The sequence below is a fragment of the Mobula hypostoma genome, chromosome 6 (genome assembly GCF_963921235.1).
Source record: "Mobula hypostoma chromosome 6, sMobHyp1.1, whole genome shotgun sequence".
In the NCBI taxonomy this organism is placed as follows: domain Eukaryota; kingdom Metazoa; phylum Chordata; class Chondrichthyes; order Myliobatiformes; family Myliobatidae; genus Mobula; species Mobula hypostoma.
In genome coordinates, this window is record NC_086102.1 from 128,873,434 (window position 1) to 128,887,658 (window position 14,225).

The following is a 14,225-nucleotide window of genomic DNA, read 5'->3' on the forward strand; positions in this document are numbered from 1 at the left end:
GGACCGCAGACTGGTCCTTGGCTGCAGTCAATGATCCAGACCCAGCTGAATCATCTCCCTCCTCCTCACCTCAGTTTATGGTGAATGGGGCAAGTTGTTTAACGAGGCAAGGAAGAGATTGGGGGAGGGGAATGCAGAACTACTTCCTTAAATTCCCCGGCAAATTACTTCTATAAACTATCCATATTAATCCTAGATTTCTTGTAGGTGTTTTGTGGGAACTCAGAGATCAATAGGGTGGATTGCCAGTGTACTTGTCACATCCACCAACTTTTCTTTACAACTTTCCAAAGCAAGGAAATAAGTAAAATTGTACTCATTTTCTTTACAAGCTCAGAATGTCCCAAATTGCTTTGAACGAAGGAGGTGAGGTAGGGTTTGGACGGCCAGGGTTCTCTGGTCTCTGGGGTAGAGTTCCAGGGTTAGATTCACCTCTCCAAATGGGGGTGGGAGGGGCACTTGCACTCTGGGCTGGCTCCCAGTGCATTGGCTGTACCATCACCGATGCAGCGGAAATGTTAAACACCTTGGAGAGGTGAGAATAACTCCTGCCTCAGTGATGATGGGGAGGTACCCCAGGCCCCTCTGGCTGACGCTTGTCCCTCAGACAATTTCAGGAACACACGCCGGCTCATGGCCCTTGAATGCCTTTTGTGGAGTCTTGCTGGGTGTAAATTAGTTGCTGGATTACCTTCCTCACAATGGCAACTGCAGTTGAAGAATACCACAGTGGTTTTTTGTTCATACTTGCTTACAGCATGGAAGGAGGCCATTCAGACCATTGTGGCCATGCTAGCCCCTCAGAGCAATATAGACAACCCCATTCTTCCAGAACCTATTTTTCCTACATTTCCATCAACTTTCCCACTGCACTCTCCTCCTGATGCTACCACGCACACTCACACTGAGGGTGATTTAAAGATTAAAAATTAGTTGTATTTGTCACATGTCTACTGAAACATGAAAATGCACGGTGAAATGCATCATTTGTCTCATGTTTGTGGTACTGGGTAGCCGGGTGGCCGTGAATAACACGCATAAGAGACGGAGAGGTGAGGAACAGAAATGCAGTGTTAATTTTACTTGTAATTCATCCACCCAGAATGGCCTCTCATATTGCGTTCAGTACATAATACACAGGGAAGCTCAACAGCAGCGGTCAAAATATACATGAATATATATCATATCCCTTCCCCCCTTATTTTAAAGGTTTCTCCCCCTTCCCATACACCGACCAGTTACTGAACTATTAACATTCAATGTAGTAATCATCAAATTCAACCAACAACAAACAACATTTTTTTCTAAACTTGGTATAGAGGATAGCCTGTCTCTATTCCCAGATACAACTCTGGGGATTATTCTGCCCCATGTGCTGAGAGCTAGTCACTAAACTAAAGATTCAATCTGCCTGTTCCTGTGAGGGTACCGATGATCTGGGGATAATGCCAAAGTCATTTTATCTCTTGGAGGTGTATGTATAGATCTTGACCCATTTTCAGGGGCACCTCAGAAAGCAGAGGTGATGGGGGAGCACTGGCGGTGTCATTAGATCTTAACAGAGGTTCTGTTTTTTCTCAGAATCCTGTCCCATTTCTACAACTGGATCAGGATTGGTCAGTTTGTGTTGGTTTTCTATAGCCTCAGAAATGGAAAACAGCTGATCAACATGCCTTCTGCAGATGTTGTGGTTACTAGCTTCCACTGTGTACGTCACACGGCCAGTTTGTGCCAACACCGTTGCAGGTATCCACTTTGTTCCAGAGATGTAGTTCTGGGCAAGTACTCTCTCTCCTGCTGTGAAACTGCATACTGTGCTTTGGCACGTCCCTCAGCTTGGGTTTTCTGTTCATTTAGAACAATCTATCTTGTGATTGGGGGTCTAAGCTGGTCGAGCTCTTTTCATTCCTGCGGTGGCTGGAGCCATTTTGGTGGTGGTGTGAGGTGTGTTGTGGTATGTCAGTGAGAAGGTGCTGAGATGCTGGTTGAGAGATCCACTTCCCACTGAAGACATGAGCGCTTGTTTCATTGTTTGTACAAATCGTTCAGCAAGGCTGGGTGATGCGGTGCCAACTTGATGTGCTGAACAGCATTTGCAACTATAAATGTCTTGAACTCTTCAGACAGGAGTTGTGGCCCATTATCACTTACAAGCTGTTGGGGAAGCCCAAAACAGCTAAAAATAGAACGTAGCTCCTCAATGCATTCTTCAGATGTAGTGCTCTTCATGATGACGACTTTGGCCCATTTGCTGTGTGTGTCCACTATGAACAAGAACATGTGCCCTTGGCAGGTCCTGCAAAATCTATGTGAATCATCTGCCCATGGTTCTTCAGGCCATTCCCATGGATGCAAAGGAGCAAGTTGAGGAACACTTCTCACTCGCTGACAATGTGGACATGCTTTGGCCTTCTCTTTAATGGTTACATCCAGCCTTGGCCACCAGAAGTAGCTGTGTGCGATGCATTTCCTACGCACTGTGCTATAGTGTCCTGCGTGTGGCTTGTCAAGCACTTGTTTTCTGAATGGTGGAGGAATGATAACACAGTAGCTCCATAGTAAGCATCCTGCTTGGTCGAGTAACTCCTTCTGTCAAGCCTGATAAGGTTTCAATTCTGTGGTTGGTGTCCTTTCCAATCATGAGTTACCATGTCCACCACTTTAGAAAGAACGGGGTCAGTATGTGTGTGCTTCCGGACTTGTGCTGCAGTGATCAGAGGTGTAGGTTTCTTCCATGAAGTAAAGGATCTCTTTCAGGGATGGCTCTGGAACTGTACCAGCTAAGGGAAGTCTGGATAGTCCATCAGCTTTCTAATGGTACTCAGACCTACATTGCGATTGACTTGGAGCCAGGGAAGGACCAACAATTGACATCAAGGGGTAATGATCTGTCTGTAGTGTAAATAGTCAGCTAAAGAGGAATTGATGGAATTTCTTCTGCAAAGGCAATTGCCAGTGCTTCCTGCTCAATCTGGGCATAGTAATTTTCTGCCTCGCTTAATGTCCTCGATACGAGCGCGGTTGGACGCCGTTAACCCCATGGCATGATGCGTGAGATAACTGCCCCTACACCATAGGGTGATGCGTCACACACCAACTGCATGGGCAACAACGGGTTGAAGTGAGTGAGCGTTTTGGATTATGACAAAGCTGTTATGGCCTTTTTAAAAGCCCCTTCACAGTGATCTGTCCACTGCCAGTGTATAGATTTATTTAAAAGCTCATGAAGTGGTTTCAGCATGCTAGCTTGGTTAGGAACAAACTTTATGTAGTATGCTACTAGTCCTAAGAAAGATCCTAATTGACTTTGATTCTGTAGTGATGGAACTTCCATAATTTCCTTCACCTTTGATGGTGCCTTGTCAATCACATGGCCCAAGTATTCAATCAAAGGTCAAAAGAACTCACACGTGCCTTTCTGGACCCTTAGCCACTTTTCCTTGAGTCTTTGTAGTGAAGTATCCAAGTTTTGTAGATGCTCACACTAATAGCATTGCACCCCTGTCCATTGCTCGCTGAAAAATTGTGGGAGCCTAGTTGTCACCAAACGGAAGCCTTCAGTTCCTGAACCTCCTTTGTAAGTCACTATGGTCCACAGCTCCTGTGACTCTGGCTCCATATGCATCTGCAAATATGCTTGAAACAAGTCACCCTTGCTAAGTGTCTGTCCTCCAGCCAATATTGCAAAAAATACATCAGTGAGGGGAAGAACTGTTAGAACTGGGTTATAAGTTATCTTGAAGACTCCTCACAGCCTTAAAGTCCCATCCTTTTTAGGACAGGAGCCAATGGAGCTGCCCATTTACTTACATACACTGGTTGCAATACCTTACTCTGGAGCAGTCTTTCGAAGTCAGCCTCCACCTTTGATTTGAGGGCATATGGAACAGTCTTGCCTGCAGGCATTTGGGTGTTGTGTCGGCTTAACAGTGATTCCTTTCATCCTGCCCAGTTCTCCATTGAATACTTCTGTGTGGTTCTTCAATCTCCCTTGTAGACCAGTGCTCCTACCAATCATGTGCACTTTGTGCCAGATGAGTTTGAGCTTCTCCAACCATGGGCGGCCCAGAAGTGCTGGATACCTACCATTAACAACGCACAGTGGGAATTTCTTTCTCCATCTAGTAATCCCCACTGTAGCATGTACTACTCCCCTCACTGGAATGACCTCGCCAGTCTGTAAGTCTTTACAGTCAACCTTGCTCCTTCTGGGGTGAGATGCTGCAATTTCTGCTTGCAGACTGTCTCTCACACCAGAGGTACTGCAGCAGCCATGTCCGCCTGCATCCTCACTGTGGCCCCATCCAACCGCAGGGACACCCAATGCCATCTTTGTCTCCTGAAACAGATAAACCATGCAAAGCTTCTTCAACCACAGAGTGGGAGCCACTCCGTCCATCCTCAGTATCGTCCATCTTCTTCACTTTTTTTGGAGTTTTCCAAAAGTCATTTTTCTTTAATACGGTGTTTTTGCTTGACAGTGTCTTTTTACTTTTACAGGCGTGTTCAATAAGTCCCTTTTTACCACAGCTTCAGCAATCTAAATCCTTATACTAGCATTCCTTTGCTGACATTGATTGCTAATAGCTGTCTTATTCTTAAAATCAGTGGAAACTTTATGAACTTGGGAAGATGTGCTTCATAGCTGTGCTTCTTTAGCTGTCATCTCAATGGATGTACTAATCTCCATTTCCTTGGTAAGGCTAGTCTGTCTTCTGTAAGCAAACACTTCTGAATTGCCTCACTACACAGACAACATACGAGTCGATCACATAAAGTGTCATTCAGTAACTGCCCAAAATCACAGCGTTTAGACAGTTGCTTCAGCATTGCTGCAAACTGTGAAATAGACTCACCTTCTTTAAAGTCAAACTCACTGGCTTTCCACGTTGCCCTCTGTGCCTGGTCCAGTGGTGAGTCCATCAGAGCTGCCACTGGCTGGGGGCAGGGGGGCAGGGGGTGGGTGACAGTGCCCAGGCCTAGCTGCCTCCCACGGCAACAGTGGCCCCTTCAATTGCAGTCCTGCAGCTCCAATCCTCCTCCTTGATTCCTTCTTTATGAAATCTACGCCCCTCAGCAATAATCAATGGTTTAGGTGAATAGTGGTCCTTGAAGACTTCAATTGTGTCGTCATTGGGCTTACTGCCAAGCTTGCCACGTTGCATTAGACTGCGTAATAAATTAAACGGTTTTGCATCCATCACTGTTGGAAAAGCTGGAACATGAATATCATCGAAAATTTGATTTGCCTGCGCAGAATATTCATATCTTTTAGTAAATGACCTCCATTGCTCTGTCATTTCGTCATACGCCCCCACACTTCCAGACATCGTCACCATTTTCAAACACAGTCACACTCCAGAAAAGTGAACTGCTCTTATCCATCTCTCTCCCCCTCTCTTACTTGTTTTATTTAACCGTCCCATTGTCCTTCTCTCCCCTCGGATTCTTCACTCATCACGCTTCCTGTGGCCGTTTTCATGTGGCATGTGGCGTCTGCTTTTCACTCACACACATTACACAGCGGTACGCCTCCACTGTTGCACACAGAGTTGCTGAAGGGAGCAAAGCAATAAATATCACGTAAGGACTTGTCACCTCGTTGCCAGTTGTTATGTTTGTGGTACTGGGAAGCCAGAAGGCCGTGAATAACACACACGAGAGACAGAGAGGTGAGGAACAAATATGCAGCCATTTATTGACTTGTAAGTCATTTACCCAGAACACCCTCTCACGTTACGTTCAGTATGTACCATACAGCAAAGCTTAACTGCAACCCATAAGGGTCAAAATATACATAAATACATAACTAGTTGCGTCAACAACCAACACAGTTTCGCCATGCTTCTGGTGCCAATAGAGCATGCCCACAATTTACTAACTAACTCATGTATCCTCGGAACGTGTGAGGAAACCGGATCACAGGAAGACATGGGGAGGTTGTACAAACTCCTTACAGAGGCTGATTAACCTACTCACCCATCTTTGGGATTTGGGGGAAAACGGGAGAACCCAGTGCCGGAGGTCAGGATCGAACCCTTTCCCTGGAGCTGCTTCATGAGCCGCGTCACTGTTGGCCACCAGGTTGTGATGGGAAGTGACCGTCTTGGCTTGTCTGCAATACACACAAAACGCTGGAGGAACTCAGCAAGCCAATCAGCATCCATGGAGGGGAATAAACAATTGACATTATGGGCCAAGACCATTCATCGAGACTTCACCAAGGGTGGCGGCCTGAAATGTGGAAATTGCCTTCCATAGATGCCACCTGCATCGCTGAGCTCCTCCACCATTTTGTTTGTGTCTCTCAAGATTTCCAGCACCTGCATAATCTTTTGGTTTATTTTTGTTTGTCTGGACCCTCTCGCCGGCATTCTTTGTTACCCTTTGTGCCTGGTCCGGTGGTGAGTCTCAGAGCTGCCACTGGCTTGTGGGGGGGACTTGTGTGGAGAGGAAGTGCCGAGGATTGTGTTGGACAGCACCCAGCTCGGACAGCCTAGCTGCCTCCCACTCCTGCAACAGTGGCCCCTTCAATCGCAGCCCTGCAGCCCCATTCCTGGGAACAATGAGTCACTTTAGTCCGGCTGAATAGCAAGGTCACGTGGTGACAGCACTACCACTGCTGCCTCCAGCCAGGCTGGGAGGTGCCGGGGGCCTGGTGCTCAGCTGGGTCCTCCTGCCGGCGGCCTCTGGAGTCGTCTCCATGGTTACGTGCTAGGCCCCGTCAGGAGGTGAAAGGGGATGTGTGCTTAAGCACAGGGAGCTTTGCTGCCCACTGGAGGAGATGCCAACCCTTTGTGCAGAGTGTACAAGATCTGAGGGTCTGATACTGAAAGCTGCAAGGTAGTGTGTGTCCGATTTCTACCCTTCCTCCGATACCACTTCAACAGGGCTGTCCACTGGATCTGTAAAGCTGTCCACGGCTCCATGTAAAGGAAGACAGGTGCTTATGGACCACACCCAGCTGGCCCACAACGATTGATTGATTGATTGATTGAATGATCTTTATTGTCATTATACAAAGGTACAATGAAACTCTGTTTGGCTTCTTCTCAGGCAATTAAAAAAAGCGGTAGATAAAAACAAGACAGTAATAGAACAACAGTATTAAATAGATATACAGAGGCATCCGTTAGTCTCGTGATTTGAGCCTTGGAAGGTTTCCAGGGCGCAGGCCTGAGTAGGGTTGTACGGAAGACCGGCGGTTACCCATGCTGCAAGTCTCCCCTCTCCACACCACCGATGTTGTCCAAGGGAAGGGCATTAGGACCCATACAGCTTGGCACCGGTGTCATCACAGAGCAATGTGTGGTTACGTGCCTTGCTCAAGGATACAACACACTGCCTCAGCTGAGGCTCGAACTAGCGACCTTCAGATCACTAGACCGATGCCATAACCACTTGGCCACGCATCACAGAAAATAAGTTGCAGCAGCACCACAGCACCTCAAAGATGTGCTTCCCTGGTCATATTGAGTAGGGAAGAGACAGGGTGTGGATCCAGTTGGGTTTGTGTGCGTGGGAGGTGTCATGACCATGAGGCTGCTTTTGCCCTAGATTGGGGAAAGGCCTGGGCTTCCAGAGATGTGGCTGAAAGGCCCCTGCCTGAGATGCACTTTCCCAGAGATGTGAGGGTCTGTTCATTTGCTGCATTCAGGTGAAAAGAGGTGTCCATTTTGCCCTTTCCCACATCCCTTCCCTGAAACGAGGTCTTGTTTTTCCCCACAGGTAACTCCTCCTTCATATCGACCCCCAGAGTACCCACCAGTTCACCCTCCGCCCACCAGCAGAGAGAGCCTCAGGCCACCACGGCCAGCCCACGAGACCATCCGGTGGACAGCCGTGGAGGAGAGGGGTAGGAAAGCTGCTGGTCTGGTGTGCTGTCTTCATCCGACAGCGTTATGTGTCTGTATTGGGTGTTACGTGCTTCTGCGTTTGTGAGCACGTGTGTGTATGTGCATGGAGAGGTGCACACGCATGACACATGGCTGTGTATCTCTGCTCATGCCCATGCACCCATGTGTCAGTGTCTGTGTGCAGGTGTCTGTAAGTCACAACATATGTGTACGTATGCGTGTGTGTCTGTGCACACGTGTGCATGTTGGAACTCATTCCTGCCTCAACATGGAGCTGTGAGTCATACAGCACAGAAACAGGCCCTTCAGCCCATCTAGTCCATGCCAGACCATTTAAACTGCCTCCCATCAACCTGCACCTGGACCATACCCCTACCTTCCACGTAGCTGTCCGAACTTCTCTCAAACTTTGAAATCGAGTTCGCAAGTGCGGTTTGTGCTGGCAGCTCATTCCACACTCTCACAACCCTCTGAGTGATGAAGTTTCCCCCCATTTTCCCCTTAAACTTTTCACCTTTCACCCATGACCTTTGGCTGTAGTCCCACCCAACCTCAGTGGAAAAAGTCTGCTAGCATTTACCCTATCTATACCCTCATAAATTTTGGATACCTCTATCAATCTTCTACATTCTAAGGAATAAAGTCCTAACCTATTCAGTCTTTCCTTATAACTCAGATCCTCCAGACCTGGCAACATCCTTGTAAATTTTCTCTGTACTCTTTCAACCTTATTTACATCTTTCCTGTAGGTAGGTGACCAGAACTGCACACAATACTCCAAATTATGCCTCACCAATGTCTTTGGTGAGGCCTAATTTCAACATAACATCCCATCTCCTGTACTCAATACTTTGACTTATGATTTATAAAGGCCAATGTGCCAAAAACTTTCTTTACGATCCTGTCTACCTGTGACATCACTTTCAATGAATTATGGACGTGTACTCCCGATCCCTTCATTCTACCACACTGCTCAGTACCCTACCGTTCACTATATAAGACCTAGCCTGAATGGTCATAGCAAAGTGCAACATCTCGCACTTGTCTGCATTAAATTCCACCTGCTATTTTTCAGCCCATTTTTCCAGCTGCTCCAGATCCTGCTGTGATAGCCTTCCTCGCTGTCCATACCCCAATCCTGTGGTGTCATCAGCACGTTAGCTGATCAGTTACCCACATTATGATTGATGTAGATGACATGATTTTATTTAGTTTTATTTATCACATGTACATAGAAACCTAATGCAGTGAAATGTGTCATTTGCACGAACAACCAACACACCCAAGGATGTGCTGGGGGCAGCCCACAAGTGATTCCACACATTCCAGCGCCAACATAGCATGCCCACAATCAGCCATCCATTTACGCTAATCCCTCACAAATCTCATTTTCACTCCCTCCTCTTCCCCATCAACTTCCACCCCTCTCCCCCCATATCCTCCCCCTCACCTTCACTCAGTGCAGCTGAAACCTTGTTTCCCTGACTGCTGTCCCCTCTATGACCAGCCTCTTCCAGTCGACCCTCCGTAAGCCAAAGGATATCCAAAAGTAGGCTGCCCAGACCCCAGTTCGTCGTCACCCTTGTTCTCACTGATCCACTGGCCTTCATGTCGCATCTCTCCATAGACGAACCCCCCCCCACCCACCTCGTGGACCTGTAACCCTGCGTGAAGCCAGTGCTCACCAGTCCTCATCTCACCTCCTCTTTGCTCTGCCCTCCAAGCCTCGCTGAACCTCTAGAAGTTCCCGAACAACCCTTCCCAGCTTGTTCTCTGTCTCTGACCTAAACCCCCGCTCTTGGGCCTCGCCGTACCCTGGTGCTGCTCGATATCAGCAGCTGTCTGGCAGGGTCCCCGTGAAGTACCTCGAGAGACAAATAAGCTCTTCTCAGCCTTCTAGCCAGGTACAGGTATTGATTTTAACCAACGTTTCGATCACCAACTCCGCCGTCTTCATCAGGGATGATGCCTGGGCATGTCTAGTCCGGTGTGTTTATATCCCCATCATCCAGTTTGATTGGTTAGTCCTCATCCAGTCAGGTTTCCGCTGTCCCACCTTGTTTACAATCAAATTCCAGTTCTTACTTAACGAGACCTTCGTCTTTGTAGAAGTTTTTACTCTCTAGTTCTATTTCAATGTCTTGCTTTACCAGGTGGTCCCAAATGCCATTGAAGTCAATCCTATGGCCTGGTCAGGTCACTGGTCTGAGTGCTGATGGTACCATGTAACCCAGTACTACCTGTTGCATGGTCAGGTGGTCGGCGACTAAACCGGCTCCCCCAGCAGGCTTGCCTGGTGAGGAGGGTGGCTAGACACCCTGCAGGACGAAAAACAAGACCTGGCAAAGGGCGGATGAACCCTCTCGTAGGGTCAACGGCCATCTAGCAACACGTGCCGTGAAGCGCGGAAAGGGCATCCCTTGCATCGAAGCTCAGTCTGCCCAGTCACAGCAACAGAACCTCCCCCAGCTGTCTCGGACCCCACCATGCAGCTGGATGGGGGAGGGGATGTTGAGAGGGTGGGTCTGGACCTGTGCAACCCCCTTCTCACCTAAAATCCACTCACGCACACACTGTTCCTTTCTGAGGAGTGGGGTACCACCCCACTAACTGACTGAAAGGAACCATCATCATCCTATGGGATGGATAGCCAGAGAAAGAGAGAGATGGCTACTGAGAACGCAATGTTCTGCTATCACTGCTATCTCGGGGTAACCCAAATGGATACACCTCCTGAGCCCCTTGAATGGCTGCCTCCTGTTCCTGGACATTCTAATACAACAGAAATTGGATGGTAGCCTGGAGCGTGGCATCTATCAGAAGCCCTGTCACATGGGCTTACACCTCAACAATAACAGCCACCATTACACCTCCCAATGTAAAGCAGTCTTTTCCACTTTGATTATCTGTGTGAAAACTATTTAGGACCCAGAGAGTCTTCACAAGGAAATAGATGATTATGCATGACATTCCTTCAGAATGGTTACAAGGTGAAGGAAATCAATTGGACCCTTAAAAGCGCTAACAGAAAAACCAGGAAATCTAACAATGGGGAGAAATCCTCTCTCTTCCCTATAATTCCACAGTTTCTGGAGGGATCACCAGGATTCTGAAGAAATACCAGATTAATACAATCCTGTAAGGAAGTTCAAATCACAGTTTATGCAGGTCAAAGTTGACCTGGTACTCAGGACGGCTAGCATTTGCAGGAGTCCCTGTGAATGCAGAATTGCGCTAATCGGCTAGACAGGACACACGGTGGAATCCCGCATCGAGGAGCACAGGAGGTGTATCCGTTTAGGTTACCCGGAGAAAATGGCGGTAGTAGAACATTGCATTCGCAATGGCCATAGGATTGACTTCGATGGCGCAAAACTACTGGGCCTTGCCAATGGCTTTTGGGACCACCTGGTGAAGGAAGCCATTGAAATTAAACTAGAGAATAAGAATTTCAACAAAAATGAAAGTCTTACTCTAAGTAAGAACTGGAATTCGATTGTAAACAAGGTGGGGCAGTGGAAACCTGATAGGTTAGTCCTCGGCAATCAGGAGGGACGGATGATGGGGTTATAATTACCACCAGACTAGATGCACCTAGGCATCATTGCTGATGAAAATGGCAGAGTTTGTGACTGAAACATCGGTTAAAATTTATACCTATACCCAGCTGGAAGCCCGAGAAGAATTTATTCATCAAGTACGTTGGGAAAGCACTGGATCCTTTTTTACTTCGAGTGATTTCTCCACGTCTGAGTGCTGTGCCCTGCACTTCACACACACTGCGGCGACCTGTTGCATCAAGTTGCTCGGTGGGAAGGGCTCCGTTTAGATAATAAGGTCTGGTGGAACTCGGGTGATTGGGGTCTGACAGACTCTGTGTGCATCGCATCATGGTAGTGAATTATTGAAACAACTACAGAGGGGCCCTTCATTACCAATAGGACAGTGGTGCTCAGTCAACTGCTTCAGATCCCAGGGATTAAAAGATTACACTTGAAAGCGCGCAAATTCCTGCCAAGGATTATGGTGGATTAGGCAAGAATAGATTGTGGATTTTTCCCTTACTTCCTTCCAACGATGATCCTATTTCACTCTCTCCATCTCTGTCTCTCTCTCCTCCACTCCCTCTCCCTCTCTATCCCTCTGTTTCTCTGCATCTCTCTCTCTCCTTCTCTCTCTGTGTCTCTGTCTGTCTGTGCCTGCCTGTCATTTTTCTCTTTGTGTCTCTGCCTCTTTCTCTGTGTCTGTCTCTCTGTCTCTCTCTCTTTCTTTCTTTCTGTCTGTCTCTTGCTCTTTACAAAAACATTATTCAAATGATTACAATGTTATGGTAAAACACGAATATACAATATACAGGACTTCATGAAATGCACTATTACCAGTTTCAAATTAAAATATGGTTATCATTGTGGACAGCAGACTTGAGCCTCTGCAGGGTCACCATTCCTGGGACATTGCACGCTCCTTTTCCTGGACCCGTGATTGGCCATCTTGGTCTGGCCCAGAAGCAAGCCAACCCATAGTCCTTCTAAGAACCCCACTGCCCTCCAAACTGGGTGCCCAAAGATCAGGGGTGTGGGGATAAGCTGCAGCCTGAACGTGAGGAGTAGCTGCTTCAGATATTCAAATAGAGGCTGCAACCTCTCGCACTCCATGTACACGGGGCCACGGAACTGACAGCTGTGTTTCCCACTCCCTCACCTTCTCTCTCACATCTTCCTCTGAAACACCAAGCCCAAGTTTAAACTCAGCTCAGGTGGAAGTTCACAGATCCCCCTGCGCTGCTTCCTCCTGGAGAAGCTACAGTTGTAATACCTCGACCAGCTTTGCTAAGGCAGATGACACAGTCATTTCTGATGTTGCTCCATGTGGGATCTTGCTGTGTAAATAGTGGTTGCTTTGTTTCCCTGATGACAACATCAAGTGTGTTTCTGATTGGTTGTGAAGGAATGTGGGATGTCCTGAAGCAGGGGAAGGGCCACATGCACATGTCTTTCTTTACTCAGTAATAATAACCTCATTCATAGAGAGTCTTTAATCATCAGAGCATCCCAAGGCAGTTCATTGAGCCTGTTGAACAGTGTTTGACAGGCTATTTAAGGAGATCTTAAGGCAGCTGGCTAGAAGCTTGGACTGAGGGAGGCGATAAGGAGGATGGAGATTTGGAGAGATTTCGGGAGAGGTTACCAGAGTATGGGGAACCGTTGCATTTGATGAAGTAGATATAGTTCAGGAGAGATAAGAGACCAGGGGTGCTCATATTTCCTCACACGGAGGCTATTTACCCACTGATTGCCTGCTGGTCATCATGGTAATTCCTTTCTTCCTGTTCCTCCACCCATACTCCTGCTGCCTAAAGATAAAGATTAGCTTTATTTCTCACGTGTCCATTGGAACGTCAGACCATGTAGTGAAATGCATTATTTGTGTCAATGACCAGCACAATCGGAGCATAACCTGGGGTAAGCCCTCAATTGTCGCAACACCTCTGGCGCCAATTTAGCATGTCCACAATTTACCATACTTCTTTGGAATATGGGAGGGAACTGGAGCACCTGGAGAAAATCCATGCAGTGATGGGGAGAACGTGAGAACTCCTTACAGACAGCAGTGGGAATTTAACCCTGATCGTTGCGCTACTTTGCTGCCCATCGACACACTAAGAGCAATTCACCAGCAGCAAGTTGATATTTTTAGGATGTAGGAGGAAGCTGGAGTGGTCACAGAGTGAACTGTGAACCAGAGGTCAGCCTTGAACTCGGCTTGCTGGTGCTCTGGGGCAGTGGCACTAGAGAGAGAGAGAGGTTACAGAGAGGGGTGAGGTTGCATAAGACTCCGCAGGCCACAAAGAATAGTGGGCCAAGGATCTGCACCACATGAGTATCCTATGACAAGCCTTCCAATGGCATCCATCAGACAGGTCTCGGCCCAAAGCATCAACTGTACTCTTAGAATACATGCTGCTTGCAACACTGTATGTCCATCAGAGTGATCAGCAGCACTGGGGCTCCACAGGGGACTGTCTTGTCTCCCTTCCTCTTCACCATTTACACCTCGGACTTCAACTACTGCACAGAGTCTTGTCATCTTCAGAAGTTTTCAGATGACTCTGCCATAGTTGGATGCATCAGCAAGGGAGATGAGACTGAGTACAGGGCTACGGTAGGAAACTTTGTCACATGGTGTGAGCAGAATTATCTGCAGCTTAATGTGAAAAAGGCTAAGGAGCTGGTGGTAGACCTGAGGAGAGCTAAGGTACCGGTGACCCCTGTTTCCATCCAGGAGGTCAGTGTGGACATGGTGGAGGATCACAAATACCTGGGGATACGAATTGACAATAAACTGGACTGGTCTAAGAACACTGAGGCT

At 47.6% G+C, this 14,225-nt stretch overlaps 1 protein-coding gene across 3 annotated transcripts in view; it reads left to right on the forward strand.

The window, feature by feature from the left end:
- The window catches only part of col18a1a (collagen type XVIII alpha 1 chain a), a 291,702-nt gene that overhangs the window by 204,780 nt on the left and 72,697 nt on the right, over positions 1–14,225 (forward strand). For all 3 annotated transcript variants that reach the window (XM_063051689.1, XM_063051687.1, XM_063051688.1), the window contains one exon: positions 7,729–7,855. In XM_063051689.1, coding sequence (XP_062907759.1) covers positions 7,729–7,855 — 127 coding nt within the window. The remainder of the gene's footprint in view (positions 1–7,728; positions 7,856–14,225) is intronic.